General features: G+C 38.9%; 2 protein-coding genes across 4 annotated transcripts; both read left to right on the forward strand.

Moving 5' to 3' along the window:
- LOC110066788 (uncharacterized) lies at positions 1-13,813 on the forward strand. 3 transcript variants are annotated; one of them, XM_089278938.1, is made up of 12 exons: positions 1-70; positions 1,741-1,823; positions 2,251-2,321; positions 3,276-3,328; positions 3,832-3,884; positions 4,557-4,594; positions 6,255-6,351; positions 8,356-8,415; positions 9,356-9,443; positions 10,452-10,537; positions 11,659-11,780; positions 13,475-13,813. In XM_089278938.1, exons 1-12 carry the CDS (start codon positions 31-33, stop codon positions 13,560-13,562), a joined length of 879 nt encoding a protein of 292 aa, XP_089135064.1. In that variant the 5' UTR covers positions 1-30; the 3' UTR covers positions 13,563-13,813. The 3 variants fall into 3 exon arrangements, with proteins under 3 accessions (XP_089135064.1, XP_089135065.1, XP_089135063.1); XM_089278939.1 differs by having other exon boundaries at positions 6,258-6,351; XM_089278937.1 differs by lacking the exon at positions 1-70 and having other exon boundaries at positions 1,650-1,823.
- A 1,708-nt stretch (positions 13,814-15,521) lies between these two features.
- LOC110051834 (uncharacterized) lies at positions 15,522-16,729 on the forward strand. Its single transcript, XM_020757908.2, has one exon. The coding sequence runs from the start codon at positions 15,759-15,761 to the stop codon at positions 16,407-16,409; it is 651 nt and encodes a 216-aa protein (XP_020613567.2). The 5' UTR covers positions 15,522-15,758; the 3' UTR covers positions 16,410-16,729.
- Positions 16,730-16,885: the final 156 nt, after the last annotated feature.

The following is a 16,885-nucleotide window of genomic DNA, read 5'->3' on the forward strand; positions in this document are numbered from 1 at the left end:
AGACAAGATTTTCGACCCCAGTTTCCCTCGATGCGCATTATTTTGATGGCGGCCATGATGCCTGTTCCAGGTTTGTAGTTCGTGTGATGTTTTGTTCTGATTATCTCTTCAAAAACAACCTAATGCAGCAACATATTTGAACGAATGGTTTAATCTTATCTTTCGTGATATTACTGATTCTGTTTTAATTTTCACACAGACATTTTCTTTGCTTTTCTTGCTACTGAAACAACCCATTAGCATCGAGACGATGCTTGAATTATAACGAGAATTTTAATTTTTTTTTTATAGGTTTGAAATAGGAAATAGTCATTTGAAAGTATTTACGCTTAGCGTTGTATTCTAGAGTTAAAAGCTATATGTGAAAAAAATGACCAATGCGACATTATGCCAAGAAAGGTAGAGGGCTACAGGATAAAAGCTTGCATACGTGCATGTACAGAGTTCATGAAGTGAGCTTACTCACTTTATCCCACAGATCATTGGCAGAAACATCACATTGTGATGATATATGCATATATCCAAACCAGATACCATAATGATCCGCTGTTCCTCAAGGGAGGGAGCCTATTCAGCACCTATTCAGCATCTATTCGGGACAGAACACTTATTTCTTTTTTGAGAAACATCCAAATGTTCAAAACAAAGTTTTAATACAGTATTTATTTAAAAAGGAACAGTAATAGAAACTGTGACAGTAAAAAAACGTGGTGAATGTTAGTTGACATGAGGGAATTTTAATCTATTTCAATGCTGATAGCTTTGACAGTTTCACTTATGGTACATCGATATGTAAATATAAACTTTCCGATGCATCGTCTTCGACGTGGGATTGGGTGATCCCTTCGAAAGGATCCTTGTTGTGTGAATTGCTCATGGCTTGTTGACCAACCTTGAGCTGTTTTAGCCCTGTATGGCAAGGCTGATTTTCCTTGAAGCAATGAATAATATTAGAATAGGGGCACTTATTAGAATGGGAGCGTTTATTGGAATAGGGGCGCTTATTAATAAAAACACATTTGAAGGGGGGCACTTATTCGAATGGGGGTGCTTATTGCAAGAAGGGCACTAAATCAAATCATTACAGTATTTGGCAGTCTGAAGTTATCACAGAATTTCCTCAAAACATCTCATTTTAATTTTTCTGAGAAAAACTTATCTTTGTGTTGAGATCAGGTCTGTTGTCACGTTTTGATTCATCGGTGGCCTTGATTTTCAAAGCCATACTGCATAGCAAACTTGTTACTTTGTGGGTGAATTGTATCAGCTACAGGCAAGTTCACTTGCAACATCAATGGCCATCAAGCATGCTCAGCTGTAAGAGGTACTATGGGTTATAGCCCTTATTGACAGCCCTGGAGATGTCAAGGAATTCCAAACATTATTTCTGCTTTGTATTTGAGGAATTTTTCGAACTTAGGCATGCCATAAAATCTGAATGTTTTTGACACATTTGTTTGCCATGAACACAAAGAAAACTCGAGATCAAGTGGTCCTGGTTCGAGCCCTAGGTGGGGTCACTGCATGGTGTTCTTAGGCAAGACATATACCCAGGTGTATAAATGGGTACCAGTGAATTCAATGATGAGGGTGACCCTGTGATGGATAGTGGCTTAGTACTACAGAAACTTGAGAAAGCTCTGGTTTTATAGGCCATTTGCTTGATGCAGACGTTATATATACCCTTAAAACATAACTGTATGGATGATCTGTTCTCTTTGTTTTTTGTATTTTTGTCAGAAACTAACAGCCACTGTACAGATAGCCCTAACTACAGAGACAAATACAAGACTTTAAAGAGGAAACTGAAGTTTCTGCTTTATGTAAGTAGAACTCCATCTTTTTAACACCTCCACACTACTTTTTCATATTTACGACATCAATTCTATTATCTTTAATCTTTATCCTGGTGCCTTGTTAACATGACCAGTGCCCCTTCATCTCTCTAAGTGTATGCCAGTAATACAATCAATTGAAATGCTTGTTATCAAGATGTATTACAATAACATTATAGACATAGTGTTTTACTGGAAAATACACCAGTTGTAGAATTTATACCAACTTTATTCAGGACCCAAGCGGTGTATTTTCCATATAATTTGATGATGGCATTTGTTTTCTTTTGCTTTTTCACAGTCACTGTGTTTGTTGTCAGTTATTTTTACAAACAGTCAGTTCGTGTATATATAATAATAAAATATTCAATTGGTTTATTGTTAGTATTTTTCATTGCATGACTGATTACAACAGGAACAAGAATATTTTCAAGAGGAACTCAGAAGAGTGCAGAAGAAACTTCTTCGGGTTTCCCGCGACAAAAGGTGCAATCTACATGTAGTTACTGCTGATTTTATAGCATTTAATATCAGAAATGGAAATTTGTATTTAATGCTAGACTTGTCTATGCTGCTAGTATTAATTGCTGTGCTTGTTTTAACCCAAGGCTGAGGTCATGACTACCCATGACCTGTAATCAGGTATCTTTTTTGGTGGCATCTTTTTTTTTTAATAAAGGGAGAGAGGGTATGATTGCAGGTAAGCCGAGGGTACACATGAAGCTTTTTACTGAACGTCAGTAGCTACAACTTTTTCAAAATATGTTTATTACAGAACATGGTGAAAATTAGGTTTTCTATTTATTTCACACGTGATGCAACCTTAAAGAATTAGGATATTTGTTTATTATTATGAAGTGATTTTATAAATAATGCATGACTTGTGTAATGGAGGCATCACATGTCTTTACCATTGTATTCATGGACCAACTTTTGTGGCAACTTGTGACTGTCAAAACCTCACTCAATGTACCTGTGGTTTAAGCATCATTTAGTCTGTAAACAACAAAAATATAAGGGCTAACTCCTAAGTGACTTTCGACTTGACTCATACAGTGTATTAATATATTTTTTCACAGAGCGTGTCGAAGATTTAATTGATAAATTGGCTCCCCTACTACTTGGGAGAGTTGATTGCAATATGCATGTAAAAACTACAGACCTGTGTAACTGTCACATCTTAACGGCGGTGGAGAGGAGTACTTTGCTGTTATTAGGGGAGGGGGGGGGGGGGGGGGGACAGGGAAGGGATGGGAAGAAAACCATCCAACAAAAAATACCAATGTGGAAAGCAATTCTGGTGGAGAAAGCCGTGGATTGGCACCACCCTACTCCCCTAGGATTGTGCTAGGTCCCAGATCCCCATGCAATGCAACAACCTACTGGTAAGTCCCTGTTAATTTAAGTTAACTATCATTTTCTTTTCCTTTTTTTACATAGTTTTCTGCTTGACAGACTTCTGCAATATGAAAGTGTGGATCATTCATCATCTGGTAAAGATACACTACCTTTGTACATTTAATTGAATTCTCCACATAATGGAAAAAATGAAATGAGAATTCTAAGTTTCATTTTCAGCTCAATATCTTGGTGTTTCATGATTCCACACATTTTCACTGGTAACACCTTTTTCATGTGTTGTCAGTATTAGAGTTTTTTGTGGGGTTACAACACTGATAAATGCTTTTGCAGGAGAATAGCAAATTTTTGCTGGTAGTCTAGTTAACAAATTACAGGGCATTGGTAGGCTAAAAACCTTTTCTGGGAAGTTATACATGATACATCAATACATTGCAAGTAATTTTTTAAAAGTTGGGAGAAAACTCCAAAACTTTGGTTTGCAAGTTTGTGAAAAAAATTATAAACAAAAGAGCTGTACACCAAAAGATAATGTGCAGTGCTTACTGATTTGGTTTTTCCTGTTGGGGTTTTTTAACTTTTCCTTTTCTTTACTACACTAACTTGACATTGTTAATGTTCTGTTGCTCATCATTAGATGATGATGGTACAGCTTCATCCTCAGGTGTGAGCGATAGTGAAGGACCAAAGGTAGTTAATATTAAACTTTATGCGCTTACCGTGTTTTGAATTACATGTATGGGGGGGGGGGGGGGGGACAGGGGGGTCAGAACCTCCTGCTTCCCTTACCCTACTCTCCTGCTTCCCGTACCTTTATCTCCCATGTCCTGCTTCCTTCCATTGTAAATAAGGAGACTCAAAACACATCCTAGTCATTTAGGGCAAATTTATGTTTGCTCATTGGCTCAAAAGTCTCAAAAGACACAAAATGCAAGTCAGATAATGTTTTGAGGTCTTGTTTGTGAAAGTATTTGAACATTTAATAACATTTAATATAAGAAGTTAAATCTTATGGGCTGAAAAAAAAACAATTTCCTGCACTTAAATCGCATGCAATGCAAAGTTCACAGACATGCAAAATAGACCAAAAGCAGCAATTTCATATCCTTGGACACTGGTTATTTCTTTTAATTTCCTTGCGAATTCTTGACATGCTGACTTTCCTGATATTGGCAATTTTCTTTGTTTGCTGATCGCAGAAGCAGTCAGAACTGCCGTTCATTATCACCACCATAGTCATGTGACAAATTTAGCCAGTCTCTCTGACAAGCATATAAAACTGTAAAGAGTGTTTTATGGTTTAAGAAAAGGTTAAGAAGTGTTTGACAAAAAGTGACTGCAAAATGGATATATATCTTTTAGGTACTTATTGGAGAAACACCTGTACAAACTACTAATAGGTGAGGAGCTTCACTGTCAATGATAATAATAATAATAATTATTTATTACCCTTTTGTATTAATTGTTATGTTTTATTTCCGGCCCGAGCAACTCAAGAGGCTCCAGCTCAAGTCTGTACTGGGTTTGTTGTTTTGTACTCTGGCCTGACACTTGAATACTCGCCTCTTTCCTCCTTGACCAGTGTATAACTTGGTACCTTATGACATGAAATTTTCTTGACATGTTTATTTCGCGATTCTGAGGTGTGTTATTTCGCGACACTTACATGTAAGTTCCACGATTTTGCAAAAATTTGTATTTTGAATCACTTCAACTTTGCATTTTTGATTAACACAATTTATTTCCTTGGCAATGTTACTTTAACGTCTCCTTGAATTTATTAAACTGACTTTATCTAAGGTACAATAACCTCACAATTAACAAACACGCAATGGTGGGACTATATGTCAATGCATCCAGAGTTTGAAAACATCTTACGACGATTTCAGTCTCATGTGTGAAATTCAAAATGTTGTCGACAAGTGGAGACTACAGAGTGACTATACCTTGTCCAATTGAGCGACTCAGTGCATCTTGAACACCACTTTCTTAAGAATCTTCATTCACTTACCTTTCTACTGGCGTATTGAATATAGAATTCTGTGCAGATATGCTGCAGAAAACAAGTATTTATAACATAAAATTTGAAAGATGCATGGATCCTGTTGCAATTTGAAGGTAATTTTGGTTTAAAACTGGATGATGTTTTGGTTATTTATCATATCATGGCCCCTAAATCTTATCGTACTGCGGAATCTGCATTCACTTAGCTTTCAAGTGGCGTAATTAACTTAGAAATCTTTGAAGATGTAATGGAGAAGAAAATTATTTGCATGAGTTGCATTGGTTAGCACTGTGACAGGTTGAAAGATAAATGGATCTCGTTGCAATTCGATGGAAAGTAGAGTGAAATACAGCATGATTTTTTGGCTGATTAATGTAATGTGGCCTCCAAACCATTAGGTACTTGAAATCTACATTTAGCTAGCTTCTAATGGCGCATTCAACTTAGAAATCTGTGGAGATGTTATGGAGAGACAAATTATTTACATGAGTCAGTTAGCACTGTTGTGAACTTGTGTAGATCACACTGTGACCCGACAGGCCAGAAATATGGCGCAAGCTATGAGTTATTTTTAAAATTGCTAACAGACCTCAAAATAACTTAGTTTTGAAATATCTGCCTTCCCTTAGCTTCAAAATAATACATTGCATTTAAAATCCCCTCTAAAAACAAATATTTTAGCCGATATGAAAAAGCAGCTTTACACTTGCGCAGCTCATGATACTGTCCGTTCAAGGACAACCTTAAAAAAATACTGGGAGTAACCTGGTATACCATCCAGGGAGAGTTGCAGTTTGTTGTTCTAGACCAATTTATATCCAGATCCCTCCAGAGAAGGTTTTTTGAATTGACCCACCCCCTCCCTCTAGAAATTCCAGGTTAAGTGTTTGAGACTTCCTGCCTCCTCTGAACTTCCAGTGACCTTCCAAGGGGGGTGGGGGTCAGCGATATTTTATAGAACTGTGATAAGCTCTGACTGTGAGGGGTGAGTACACATGTTTTCACTGTAGATTATTTGAATTGAAAGTGTGGAGTTTGTTGTACTTTCTCAACAGCAGCAGACCAAAGAAGACACAAGTTGTAAACCATGGAATGTCAGCAGAAAGTTTGGGCATGTTACCCTATCCTTCTTCAGATGGAACAAGTAGTGCTGTGAGTAGGTTTGTTTACACACTTAAATTAACACAGTTTTCATTGCTACATGACATGTGGCCCCTGTTTAGGGTTATTGTGTTTTGTTCTTGGGCAAGGTACTTTATTATCACTGGGAGTACCAGGGTTCTGTTCTCCATGTGAAGGGCATGGATGCCAGTTGTTAAATACAGGCCATAATAGCAGATTTGCACGTTGTTGTCATTTGACTACAACTACCGGAATTCCTTTCGTTTTTTCTTTATTGTTTAAATTTTGAAGCCCCAGCGGGGTTTAAATAACAATTACCCTAATTAGCATAAGAAACAGAAAGAATGAAGGATTCTGGTAGTTGTAGTCAAATGACACCATCATGCAAATTGCATATTCAGATCTACAATAGACCACCATCCTATAATAATAACAGTACCAGGAATAGCAAAAATCTTTATAGGAGGAAGTGCCCGTCATGTAAACATGTGGTTTTTAGGGAGGTCCTCCACAAAATAAAAAGTACAAAACAAATATTCAAAAAATATTAAAAAAAAAAATTAAGATGAAAATACTAAATATAGAATGTCACAGAAATAATGAAGACTTAAAAATGTACATATTTACAGAGCATTGCTGTGTTATCCCATGAACTGTGTCCTTTAGAAATTGTAATTTCTCAAATGAAGCTGTAAGCTGATAAAAATGTCTACAGTGGAATCTCAATTTCTCAAATTCTCAATGTTTTGAACCTCCTGATAACTTGAACCAAAGTCACTCTCCTCCCCTGAGTTAACCACAGTGATTTCCCCCATTTTCTCAAACTTCCCAAATTTTCAAACCATTTTCGTTTTCCCTGGGGGTTCAATACATTTGCATTCCACTGTATTCAGTGACCTCTGTAAAGCTAGTCATTACATTTTAGCAAACATCTCATAAAATGAGACTGCTAGTTAGTTCAATTATTTGCTCATCATCTCTATTCTCATTGACAAAATTTCATATTCCGATATTCTGAGTGGGAAGAAGCTACAAATGTCTGCAAATTAAGCCCAGTGTGATGCGTTAATGGACCTTAGTCAGCCTCCAACATTTTCAATGCCATTGAAATTATTGATATTTCATGGTGAAGCAAAATCTTATTGGTTTACTGTAAGTGGCTTGTATTTCTGAAAGTATGTATAATTATCTTTTAATTAGTAGTTACACAGTGATTTCCTTCATTTCGACATGCTCTGAATAAAATACAATAGCCAAACTCTTGCAGGTAAGCAAAAACAAAGGTGTGGCTGACTAGGGTCCTTTAAGGTTTTTACCTGATACCAGAGAAGTTGTGATGTTATACCTCAACTCAGTTACGTTTTCCCATTTTGAGGAGAACATGTCACATGTTGTGGGTCAAAACTCACTCACTCCCTAGGGGAACAACAACTTGAACTTAATGGCTGGCCCATGTACGGGAAACAGTGAGTTTTATTTCCCCTCAACCTTGGGGAAACAAAACTCACTGTTTTCCGTATGTGGGGCCAGTCATTAAGTCCTTATTATGTACCTCAGCCTTCAGCATCAGCATATAATGCAAAATCTTGGTCCTTGAGAATTACCAATACACACAGCTTTTTAGCTGTGAATTAAAATTCAAAAGGTCACTTTTATCTTGTTGTTCTTGTGGATTTCAGTGCATTGGCTAACATAATAATAATAACAATAATAATAATAATAATAATAATAATAATAATAATAATAATAATACAAAAGATAACCTTGCTAGGTACAGTGCACATTTTGAGGAGGGTGCTATCAAGCTAAAAACTGGATATCCCCTAGTGCCCCAGGACCATGGTTTGGTCTCGGCCCTAAGGACTCTAAGCAAACATTACGTGAGGACGATAATAATAATAATAATATTTAATATTTCTAAGGCGCAAATTAGGATACAGTGCACATTTGACTCACTGATATTTTTGAAACTCCTTCTGACTTTGTTTGCTTCATTTGAGTATTTCTAATGACATATTTATTCTATTTTTCCAGGGGGGTGAACCAGCTGCTGTCAACAACAAGAAAAGTATTCAGTGTAAATACGTAAATAATGTAAGGAAAAGTTATTGTACTTCTTTTCTCGCATTCTGCTTGATATGCCACTGTTAAGAAACAAGAAACTAACCTCAGTTTGCAAAACCGAATATATGAAGACACCAATTATCATCACAGTTATATTCACAATTTTATAAGTTTTGAAATGAAAACATGAAGAAAATTCAGGTTTGAACGGGATTTGAAACCATGACCTCTGCGATACTGGTGCAGTGCTCTACCAACTGAGCTATCAAGCCAACTGGGAGCTGGTCATGTTGTGAGTTCGTAATATACCCCTAGACAGCAAAGAATGCAAGTGAATATATGAAATATCATATATTGAACTGCAGAGAAAGATTAATTTCACTTGCATTCTTCACCATCTATGGATATATTACAAACTCACGAAGTGACCAGCTCCTAGTTGTCTTGATATTTTAGTTTACTCAGTTGGTAGAGCACTGCACTGGTATCACAGAGGTCATGGGTTCGAATCTTGTTCAAGCCTGAATTTTTTTTCAGGATTTCATTTCACAGCTTGTATGAAAACCGTGTCAAGACTTTGAACCAAAACAGCCATGTGTACTTCGATTTCACAACACCAAAAGGCCTCAGAATCACTCCAAGCGATGAATGAAAAAAAAAAAAAAAAGATAAAAAAAAAAGTAGAGAGAGGAGAGCAAGAACAGGGAGATAAGAGATTGGAGGAAAAAAGAGACTGACATTCCTTAAAATTTTTATATCGTCTATTTTGAGCAGGGCGTAATTTCTTTGTTTTCAGGAATCCAGAATAACTGCAGTGATCATTGGTGTCTTCATATCTTTCTTCCCAGTTTAAATATATGATATTTCATATATTCACTTGCATTTGAAACCAAATATATTGCTTACTTCTAGATGTTGATTTGCCAGAGCACATGATCATTTTCAATGCTGTCTGGTTTGTGTTTTTCAGGGCAACCAGTGTCAGGAGAGAATCAGTAAGAGATCCAAGTCAGGATACTGTAATGCACACAGGACTGTTATACGTATTTCCAAACAAGGTTCAAACTTTTTGTTCTTATCGTCAGGGCCATAGCTAGTAACACGCAAACAGAGGCACTTGGCTCGTTTGTGTTTTTTTTTGTTGTTGTTGTTGTTTTTGTTTACAGTCATCTTAAAAACCCCAAATACTTAGGAAGGGAATTTAATCGTGGACATTACATCAGTGCTAATTTTTGTCTGTCTATCACTTGGTGCATAACTTTCAGTTGAAAATATATAAAAGATGAAAACGTAGCTAATAGAGGGGAATGGTTATGAAACCCAAAGAAGCCTTTGTATGTTATTTGGTTTATTGACCTTGACTGTACACAAAACACAATAAATTGTGATTGTGGTTTGCTGCTGACTGAGGAACAAACAAATAGAAACGTTTTGGTTACGTAATTCATGCATAGTGTTTAACGAAAGACTGTTCACAGTAAGTTGTGGACCTTCCAACATAAGTCCTAGCAGTTTTGTTTGCCCCTTTGTCCTGGGCTTCATAAAACAAATTGGGTGTTAAGGGAGTTTCACTTGTTTTCAGTTTATCTTTAGGCTCGACTACCAGCTGCTGTTTTGGGAAATGAGTGCAGCCAGACCCAAGAGAACGGTGGAAATCAAGACTAGTTTATCTTGAGCATTTTTCTAACCTCTCAATCTCTGCTTTTCCAAGCTCACTATGTGGACTTGATGTCACTAAACCCATAGTGCGTTTTTATCATGAGCCCCTGGCTCAGGAGCTTGTGCCACCACTCCCTACGTTTACGAAGTCCTCTAAATAAAGTTACCTTACGTTACCCATCAGAACCATCCCATGTTAAATTTAAAAGGATTGATCCATTCTAGGATTGGTCTTGAGCTTGGTTTCAGTTTGATTAGTGTATGTTCTATCTAAGTTTGGACTTAAAGTACATGAATAATTGACATTCATATAAGTGAAATAAAAGTGCTCAACCACAAAACTGTAATTATACGTGAAGCAGTTGAAAAGAATTATCTGAAGCTCTGCATTTATTGTTTCAATCCAGCAGTGGCCTCTTCTCCCAAACAGCTTCACACAAACTCAAAACCTGTTCCTGATCCACAAAGAGACGATTCAGCTATGGTGGACCAAGTAAGGACATAACAGCATAATACACCTTATTCCAAAATGGCGGCCAATTTATTGCTCTTTTGTTTGCATGTTAATTAGCCCTCTTTGCCTCATTTTCACTTCAAAATTTTTTTGTATTTTGTACATGTTGACGAGGTAAAGAGGGCTAATTACCATGTAAAAAGAATGATAAACTGGCTGCCATTTTGGAACAAGGTGTATTCTTGGAGGCAGCGTGGCTGAGTGGTTAGAGCGCCGGATTTCAAATCCGTAGCTCCTGGGCTCAAAAACCCGTTCCGACCGCTTGCTGATGTTGTTCTCGGTAGCCCCGAGTTCAACTTCTCAGCTGCGCTTGTAAATAGCCAACTGGTCTGCCTCCAGCCAGTTGGGATTCTTAACCTAGCTATGTTTATTCGATTATTTATTTATCATCTTTTGTTTACATTGGTCCTGAAAAGCCCCAATGGGGAGTGGCCAATTAAGTATACATACATAGATATATACATACATTCTTTTTTTGTGTGAGTAAAATACTAGGGTAAACTTGCAATATACTTATGTTTGTCGTGTACATTGTGTGGCAGGAAAGATGTTGTACGATTTAGAAACCTGTTTTAATACTTGGAAACCATTACAAGGCTTTACGATCATAATCTCTTGCTGCAAATTAAAATGAGAAAATAGCACTTGCAAATTTTTAAAAGACTTCAATGTGCACTCACGTGACATGCTCATGCAACTGTGTGCCATTTCGCCCGGTGTCAGTTTTCCCGGACTGAAAGTCCCTTCGCCCGAACTAAAAGTTCAAAGAAGGATATGTTATTAAACTTTTCTTTCTTTGAACCAAACGAGCAAGGAAGACGGTTTTGTGGGCAAAATGAAACAAAATAACACCAAATATGTCTATTTCTCGTTCTTTAATTCACTGACCTCAGAGCTGACTATCCATCCGGGTGAACTGCATTTGGGCAAACCGACTTTCGGGCGAAGCAACCACAATTCAATTGTGTTAGTCTGAAAATCATGTAATTCCCTATACTAACATCCGATGGTCAAACCTTAAACCTCCCTGCGTACACGGTTCACCTATTGAATCGCAGAGATAGCCATTAGAACCCCTTGATTTTACTTTACTCTGATAGCAACAGTTGGAACGGCTTCACCAACTCTCTGAATCAAGCGGCTGTACCACCTCTCACATGCCACAGGCCACTGAAGAACTTCCACAGGAAATGTTCAATGTGGAGGATGATGACAGAGATAGGTGTGTTTATCATTCACGACTTGTTCTTGATTAATAAATGCAATAAACCAACAGTATTTTTTCACTATTACGCCATTTTACCACACAAGGTCAAGAGAACGCGCAAAATGTATATGGCTGAACATTGGCCTCGTTCTTTTCTCGGGTGTTTATGGACCTCGAATCCGTCTGTGTCCATAAACGCCGAAAAAAGAACTTGGCCAATATCCAGCCATCTTGACCTCACGCTTGGTCAATAACCATTCTCTCGCGGGAGAGGGGGTGATCCCGGGCGGGCTTTCCAGCTTGGATAGCCAGTCACAGCGCCGGATTCGGTTCATCTTGCCTGCTCAGTGAGCTAGCCATATAGACAGAGTCTGTGTTGCACTGTAGAGTCGTATTTTTGTTGCCGTCATTCGCACGTGCCTTATGTGATCGGTACGATTTTCGGATGATGCAGGAACTAGATACCGAAATACTAGGAAATGACGTAAAAGTGGAATAGTGAATGCTTTATTCGATGGTTTGACATATAACATGCGTGGACATTGCGCTCATCACCTCCTTGTCCTCACGGGGCGCGGAAAAATACTACGTAACAAAATGGTGGACTCCTGGTTAGATAAATAGACGGTCCAGATTCGAGCACTGGTCTGGGAAATTGTGTTTCGTTCATGAACAAGACCACTTTACTCTCACAGTGCCTCTCTACGCAGGTGCACAACTGGGACAGGATGCTAGCCAATTTAATGTAGGGGGGTGGACGGGGAGGTACTCTGTGTTGGACTAGCGTGCCATCTGGGAAGGAGTAGAGATATCCCTAGTCAAACACTTAGCTGATTATCAATTTTTTGTTGATAAAGGCCTACTAGCCGCACTCGTTGGCCCTTTGACAGAGCTAATAGCTAACTAATCCCTTTATACCTCTAGTCTGGTTGTTTTATGTTTCTTCAACCATAGGAACGTGTTGGCCTGTTTGGCCGCCATCTTCGAACGCACACCTAGCATGCCTATAGTAGCCTCTTCCAGGTATTCGGATAGTTGGGTCGCAGCGCAAAAAATGGTGCTAAAAAAAATGGCGCGTAAAATGACCCGAAAAAATAGGGGAGAAGCGTGGCGTGGGAGAGCGTTCCTCGCGCCAAGCCCTTCTCTCTTTTTTTCGCTCCCCCGTGTTTTTGGCGCTGTGCCCCATACTAACTTAACGCGCGGAAGAGGCTAACTTGAAAGTGTTGTTTTAAAAGGCCTAATCACGGTTTTTAGCGCCATCTTGCCGGGTAGGCAAAGCGATCAAAAATTAGTGTTTGTATGGGAATCGGATAGCAAATAATTTTGGTAAATATTGAATTTTGCACAGCCTATGAATCGCAACTTTACCATACTAGGTAACAAATTGTATTCACCAAATTTGAAGGACGTAGTTGGGATAGAAAACGCTCAGTTAATTTTTAATTTCCCATACATTTGTCTGTAATTTTTTTCCCGCGGACAGGGTCTACCCAGCCAATTTTACAGACAAATGTATGGAAAATTAGAAAAATTAACTGAGCGTCTTCTAGCCGAGCTACATCCTTCAAACTTGGTGAATACAATATTATAACGTTGCGATTCACAAATTGTGTAAAATTCAATTTCTGAAGAAGTCATTTGCCATCGGATTACCTTACAAATAAGATGGCGTCGAAAACCCTGATTAGTCGTATTCATTACTCTTGCAGCGAAAATGAAGATTCTCCTGGATCATCGAGTTTCCATGGCAACATATATGAAGGGGACGACGACCTTGTGATTGACCTTCAGGAGTAGCCCAAACTCACGTGACTACAGAAAAATTACACTGTGACATTTTGTCAAACATCTGTTTGCGAGAACATCGTCGCGTTGTGTTCGCGATGTGTTCGCAAGAGAAATTAATTGTAGTTGCTGGGGTGGACTTTTCTTCGCGGATCATTTCCAATCCAAACTGCACACTCGTGGAATTCTACCCAGTAGTAAATATCTTCGAATGACCGACTTCTTGTTGTTGATCACTTAAATTAAAGTGGTTTGTCCTCAAATTTTATTCGTTGTATTTCTACTTCGGTTGTAGACAGGCCCTCCCTGATGCGTATTATTTACAAGAACTCCTAGTACTAACGGATTCTTACAATGAAATCGAATTCACAGTCAAAAGTTTGCTCGTTAATTTCGGTTTGAACCTTGCATTTGGCCTCTTCGTTCAGTTAGTTGGGTGCGCAGCGCGAAACGGTGGAGCGAAAAAAGAAAAGAGAGAGAGACATTTTCGCACGGCGCCCCAACTAACTGAACGCCTGATAAAGGCTACCTTGCATCAAAACCGGCAGTGAACTGATGACGAGTATCAGGCGTACCTCCGCCCCAGAGTTTGGTCCAGACGAATCAGCAACAAACTTCCACGTGGAATAAATATCGTTTTTCAAGCGTTCATAAACTTTGACTTTAGTTTTATGTCAAATGGAGATGGGAAAGAGTGAAAAAGCTGGAGCACCGTGCAAATTTTCTCCTTCCCTTGACCTTATCTCCCCGCGTTCCGCGCTCGTTCCCAGGTTTTACTAGTGACCACACCATTGTTTCTAGTCCTCTGTCAGGAAGCAGTCACTTGGAATCGTTTACGTATAAAAAAGCTTTATTTACTTGAGTTTTTGCTTTATAAACTTTGAAGTTTTAAGAAGCTTTTATAGCTTTGGCAGGTCTTGATGATTTTACAAGCACTCTTTCTCAAGATATGATGATAGATGCCAATGCAGCCATAACACTACATCCCGTTCAAAGCCTGAATATTTTCCCAGGTCTTTTTTTCCAGTAGTGTTATGGCTGCATTCGCATCTACCATCATGTCTACATTTAATTGCTACTGTTGGACATCTATTACTATGGAATTCACATACTTGAGCCGAGTATTACGTCCATTGAACATAAAGGGCCAACCCACACACGACCGCTCTCATGTGGCTTTGATAGCTCAGTTAGGAGAGCATTGCACCGGTGACGCAAAGGTCGTGGGTTCGGATCCCGTTCAAAGCCTGAATATTTTTCAGGTCTTTTTTCCCAGTAGTGTTATGGCAGCATTCGCATCTGTCATCATGTCTACATTTAATTGCTACTGTTGGACATCTATTACTATACATGCACAAGGCCTACCTACCACACTTAAAGCACCCTCATAAAGGTCTACTGTCGAATGCTCTCAAACCCACCAAAGTGTCCAGATCAAGCTATGTCGTCAGAGGTGACCGTGTTCTGCAATTCGACGCCCATGTGATGTTTAGGTTCGATACCTGTCGAAGGTACGACAGGCGGGCGATCAACCAATCACAAGCGATAATTTTTTTTTGCCAACGGCTAAACAGAAAGTGTTTATAAGATAGCTCGCGTTACTTGAAGGTTAAAACAACGACGGGTTGCTAGATAACTGCACTACATGCGAGTTCTTGATCACGAAGGTGCACCAGCGTATAGAGGCATACCAGGTGAAGATATGGGAAATATATAAAACGACAACAACAGCAACTAAATCGTACGGATCCATGTGATCGACTGTAAGTTATAATATATGGAGGGGAGAGTGGGTGGGGTAGGGTGGGATAAGGCCGGGGGTAGGGTGGTGAGATAGACAGAGTAAGACGACGAGGTTGCGTATCACTTCGAGATGATAAGAAATACTAATGTCAAAGTACACTGTCGTTAAGATGAATTTCGTTCATTCCTGAGGTTAAAGTCACAAAACGCTACATCTTCCGACTTCGATAGACTTCTATACCGATCAATAGAAGATTAAATGTTCGGGTCAGGTAAATCAATTATGCTAATATCCGCATTAATATTGGCAATTAAACAGGTACCTAACAAGTGACGAGCTGAAATAAGGTATCGTTTTTTTACGTTGTGGAGTTTAGCTTGCCTCTCTTCGTATATCGGTTGAAGTACAGGCGTTCTTTGCAGTGGCCAGCTTGTTAAGTGTCCAGGTTGGTCCTGAGGACACAAATGGACCTGCTAGAGCATCGAATGAGAGAAGCCCATCGAAGGTACACCGATGCACAATGGCGTCTCAAGTTGGAGAGACAGCGGGCAAGCGAGAACATTCAGTGGATCATTTCATACAGCAGAAAAATTCAAGCGTACCAAGAGAGATTACGAGAAACAAACGAGGCGTCCAGAGATAAAGTCGAGAAACTGAAGCTTGTTTACAAGAACATCGAGTTACACGGACAAATCCTTGTTATCAGGGAAGGTTTAAAAAGAGCTTTGGATTTGACATCTAGAGCGGAGAAGAGAGTGGAAAAAGTATCCAAAGAATTAGAACGGATGAGCGAAGAAAGATTGGAATTTGGAATACAGGACAAGGGGAAAAGAAAAGAACCATTTGATGCGAAGGAAAGGCCCACGGAGCAAAATTTGCAAGACGCCAAATACCAAGAGTTTCTGATATTGAGAAGGAAACTTCAAGGGGTTAATATGCGACTCGAAAATGCTGGTGAGAAACTGGTGGGTTTGCAGATGCGGAAACAAGAATTAATCCAGAAGATCGATAAATATAAAACTAAAAAGCACGACATCTTAAAAGCTAAAATAGTCAAGGAAAGTCTCCACAGTGCCAATTTTAAACTCTACTGCGTAGAACTTGGAGTGATATAAGAATATTCAAACGGTTGCCGAAGGAACTCATTTGTAGGAATGCCTCCAATATTGTAACCGACCCCAGGCCCGAAAATAAATTATAACTTGAGATCACTCACTTGAATCTACAATGATCTAAAGAGGATCTTTCCTGATCTTGCCAAGTCTACTCTGACATGGCTATTGCCGAGTGATTTTTTTTTCTGTCGTAAGGCAATATGTTAGCTTTACAGTCGAAAATATCTAGACTGCGAAGGCAGTTATGGCTGTGAATTGATTGGCAGGTAGATACGTTATCAGCGCCCTGAAATAAATGTTTAAAACTTTCATCGGACGAAGTGCTCGTCGGTCTTTGTTCTTTACGAACTAACTTACGAATCGAGTCGAGACTCCACACGAGCAATTGTCGTGCACTGCGCGATAAGTTACGACTCTACATGAGAAGTAGTCGTGGATTGCGAGCAAGCTACGACAGAACTCGAAAAGTGGTCGCG

This window comes from Orbicella faveolata, unplaced genomic scaffold (assembly GCF_042242905.1).
Source record: "Orbicella faveolata isolate gen_17 unplaced genomic scaffold, um_ofav_v1 contig_47, whole genome shotgun sequence".
NCBI lineage: Eukaryota > Metazoa > Cnidaria > Anthozoa > Scleractinia > Merulinidae > Orbicella > Orbicella faveolata.

Bases quoted from the DNA above. Each gene is read 5' to 3' on its own strand.
- LOC110051834 (XM_020757908.2), top strand. From the start codon at position 15,759: ATGGACCTGCTAGAGCATCGAATGAGAGAAGCCCATCGAAGGTACACC.
- LOC110066788 (XM_089278937.1), top strand. From the start codon at position 1,665: ATGCAGACGTTATATATACCCTTAAAACATAACTGTATGGATGATCTG. The intron at 2,322-3,275 runs GTGCAATCTACA...TTTTTTACATAG, and splicing joins CGGGTTTCCCGCGACAAAAG to TTTTCTGCTTGACAGACTTC. The intron at 3,885-4,556 runs GTAGTTAATATT...TATATCTTTTAG, and splicing joins GCGATAGTGAAGGACCAAAG to GTACTTATTGGAGAAACACC.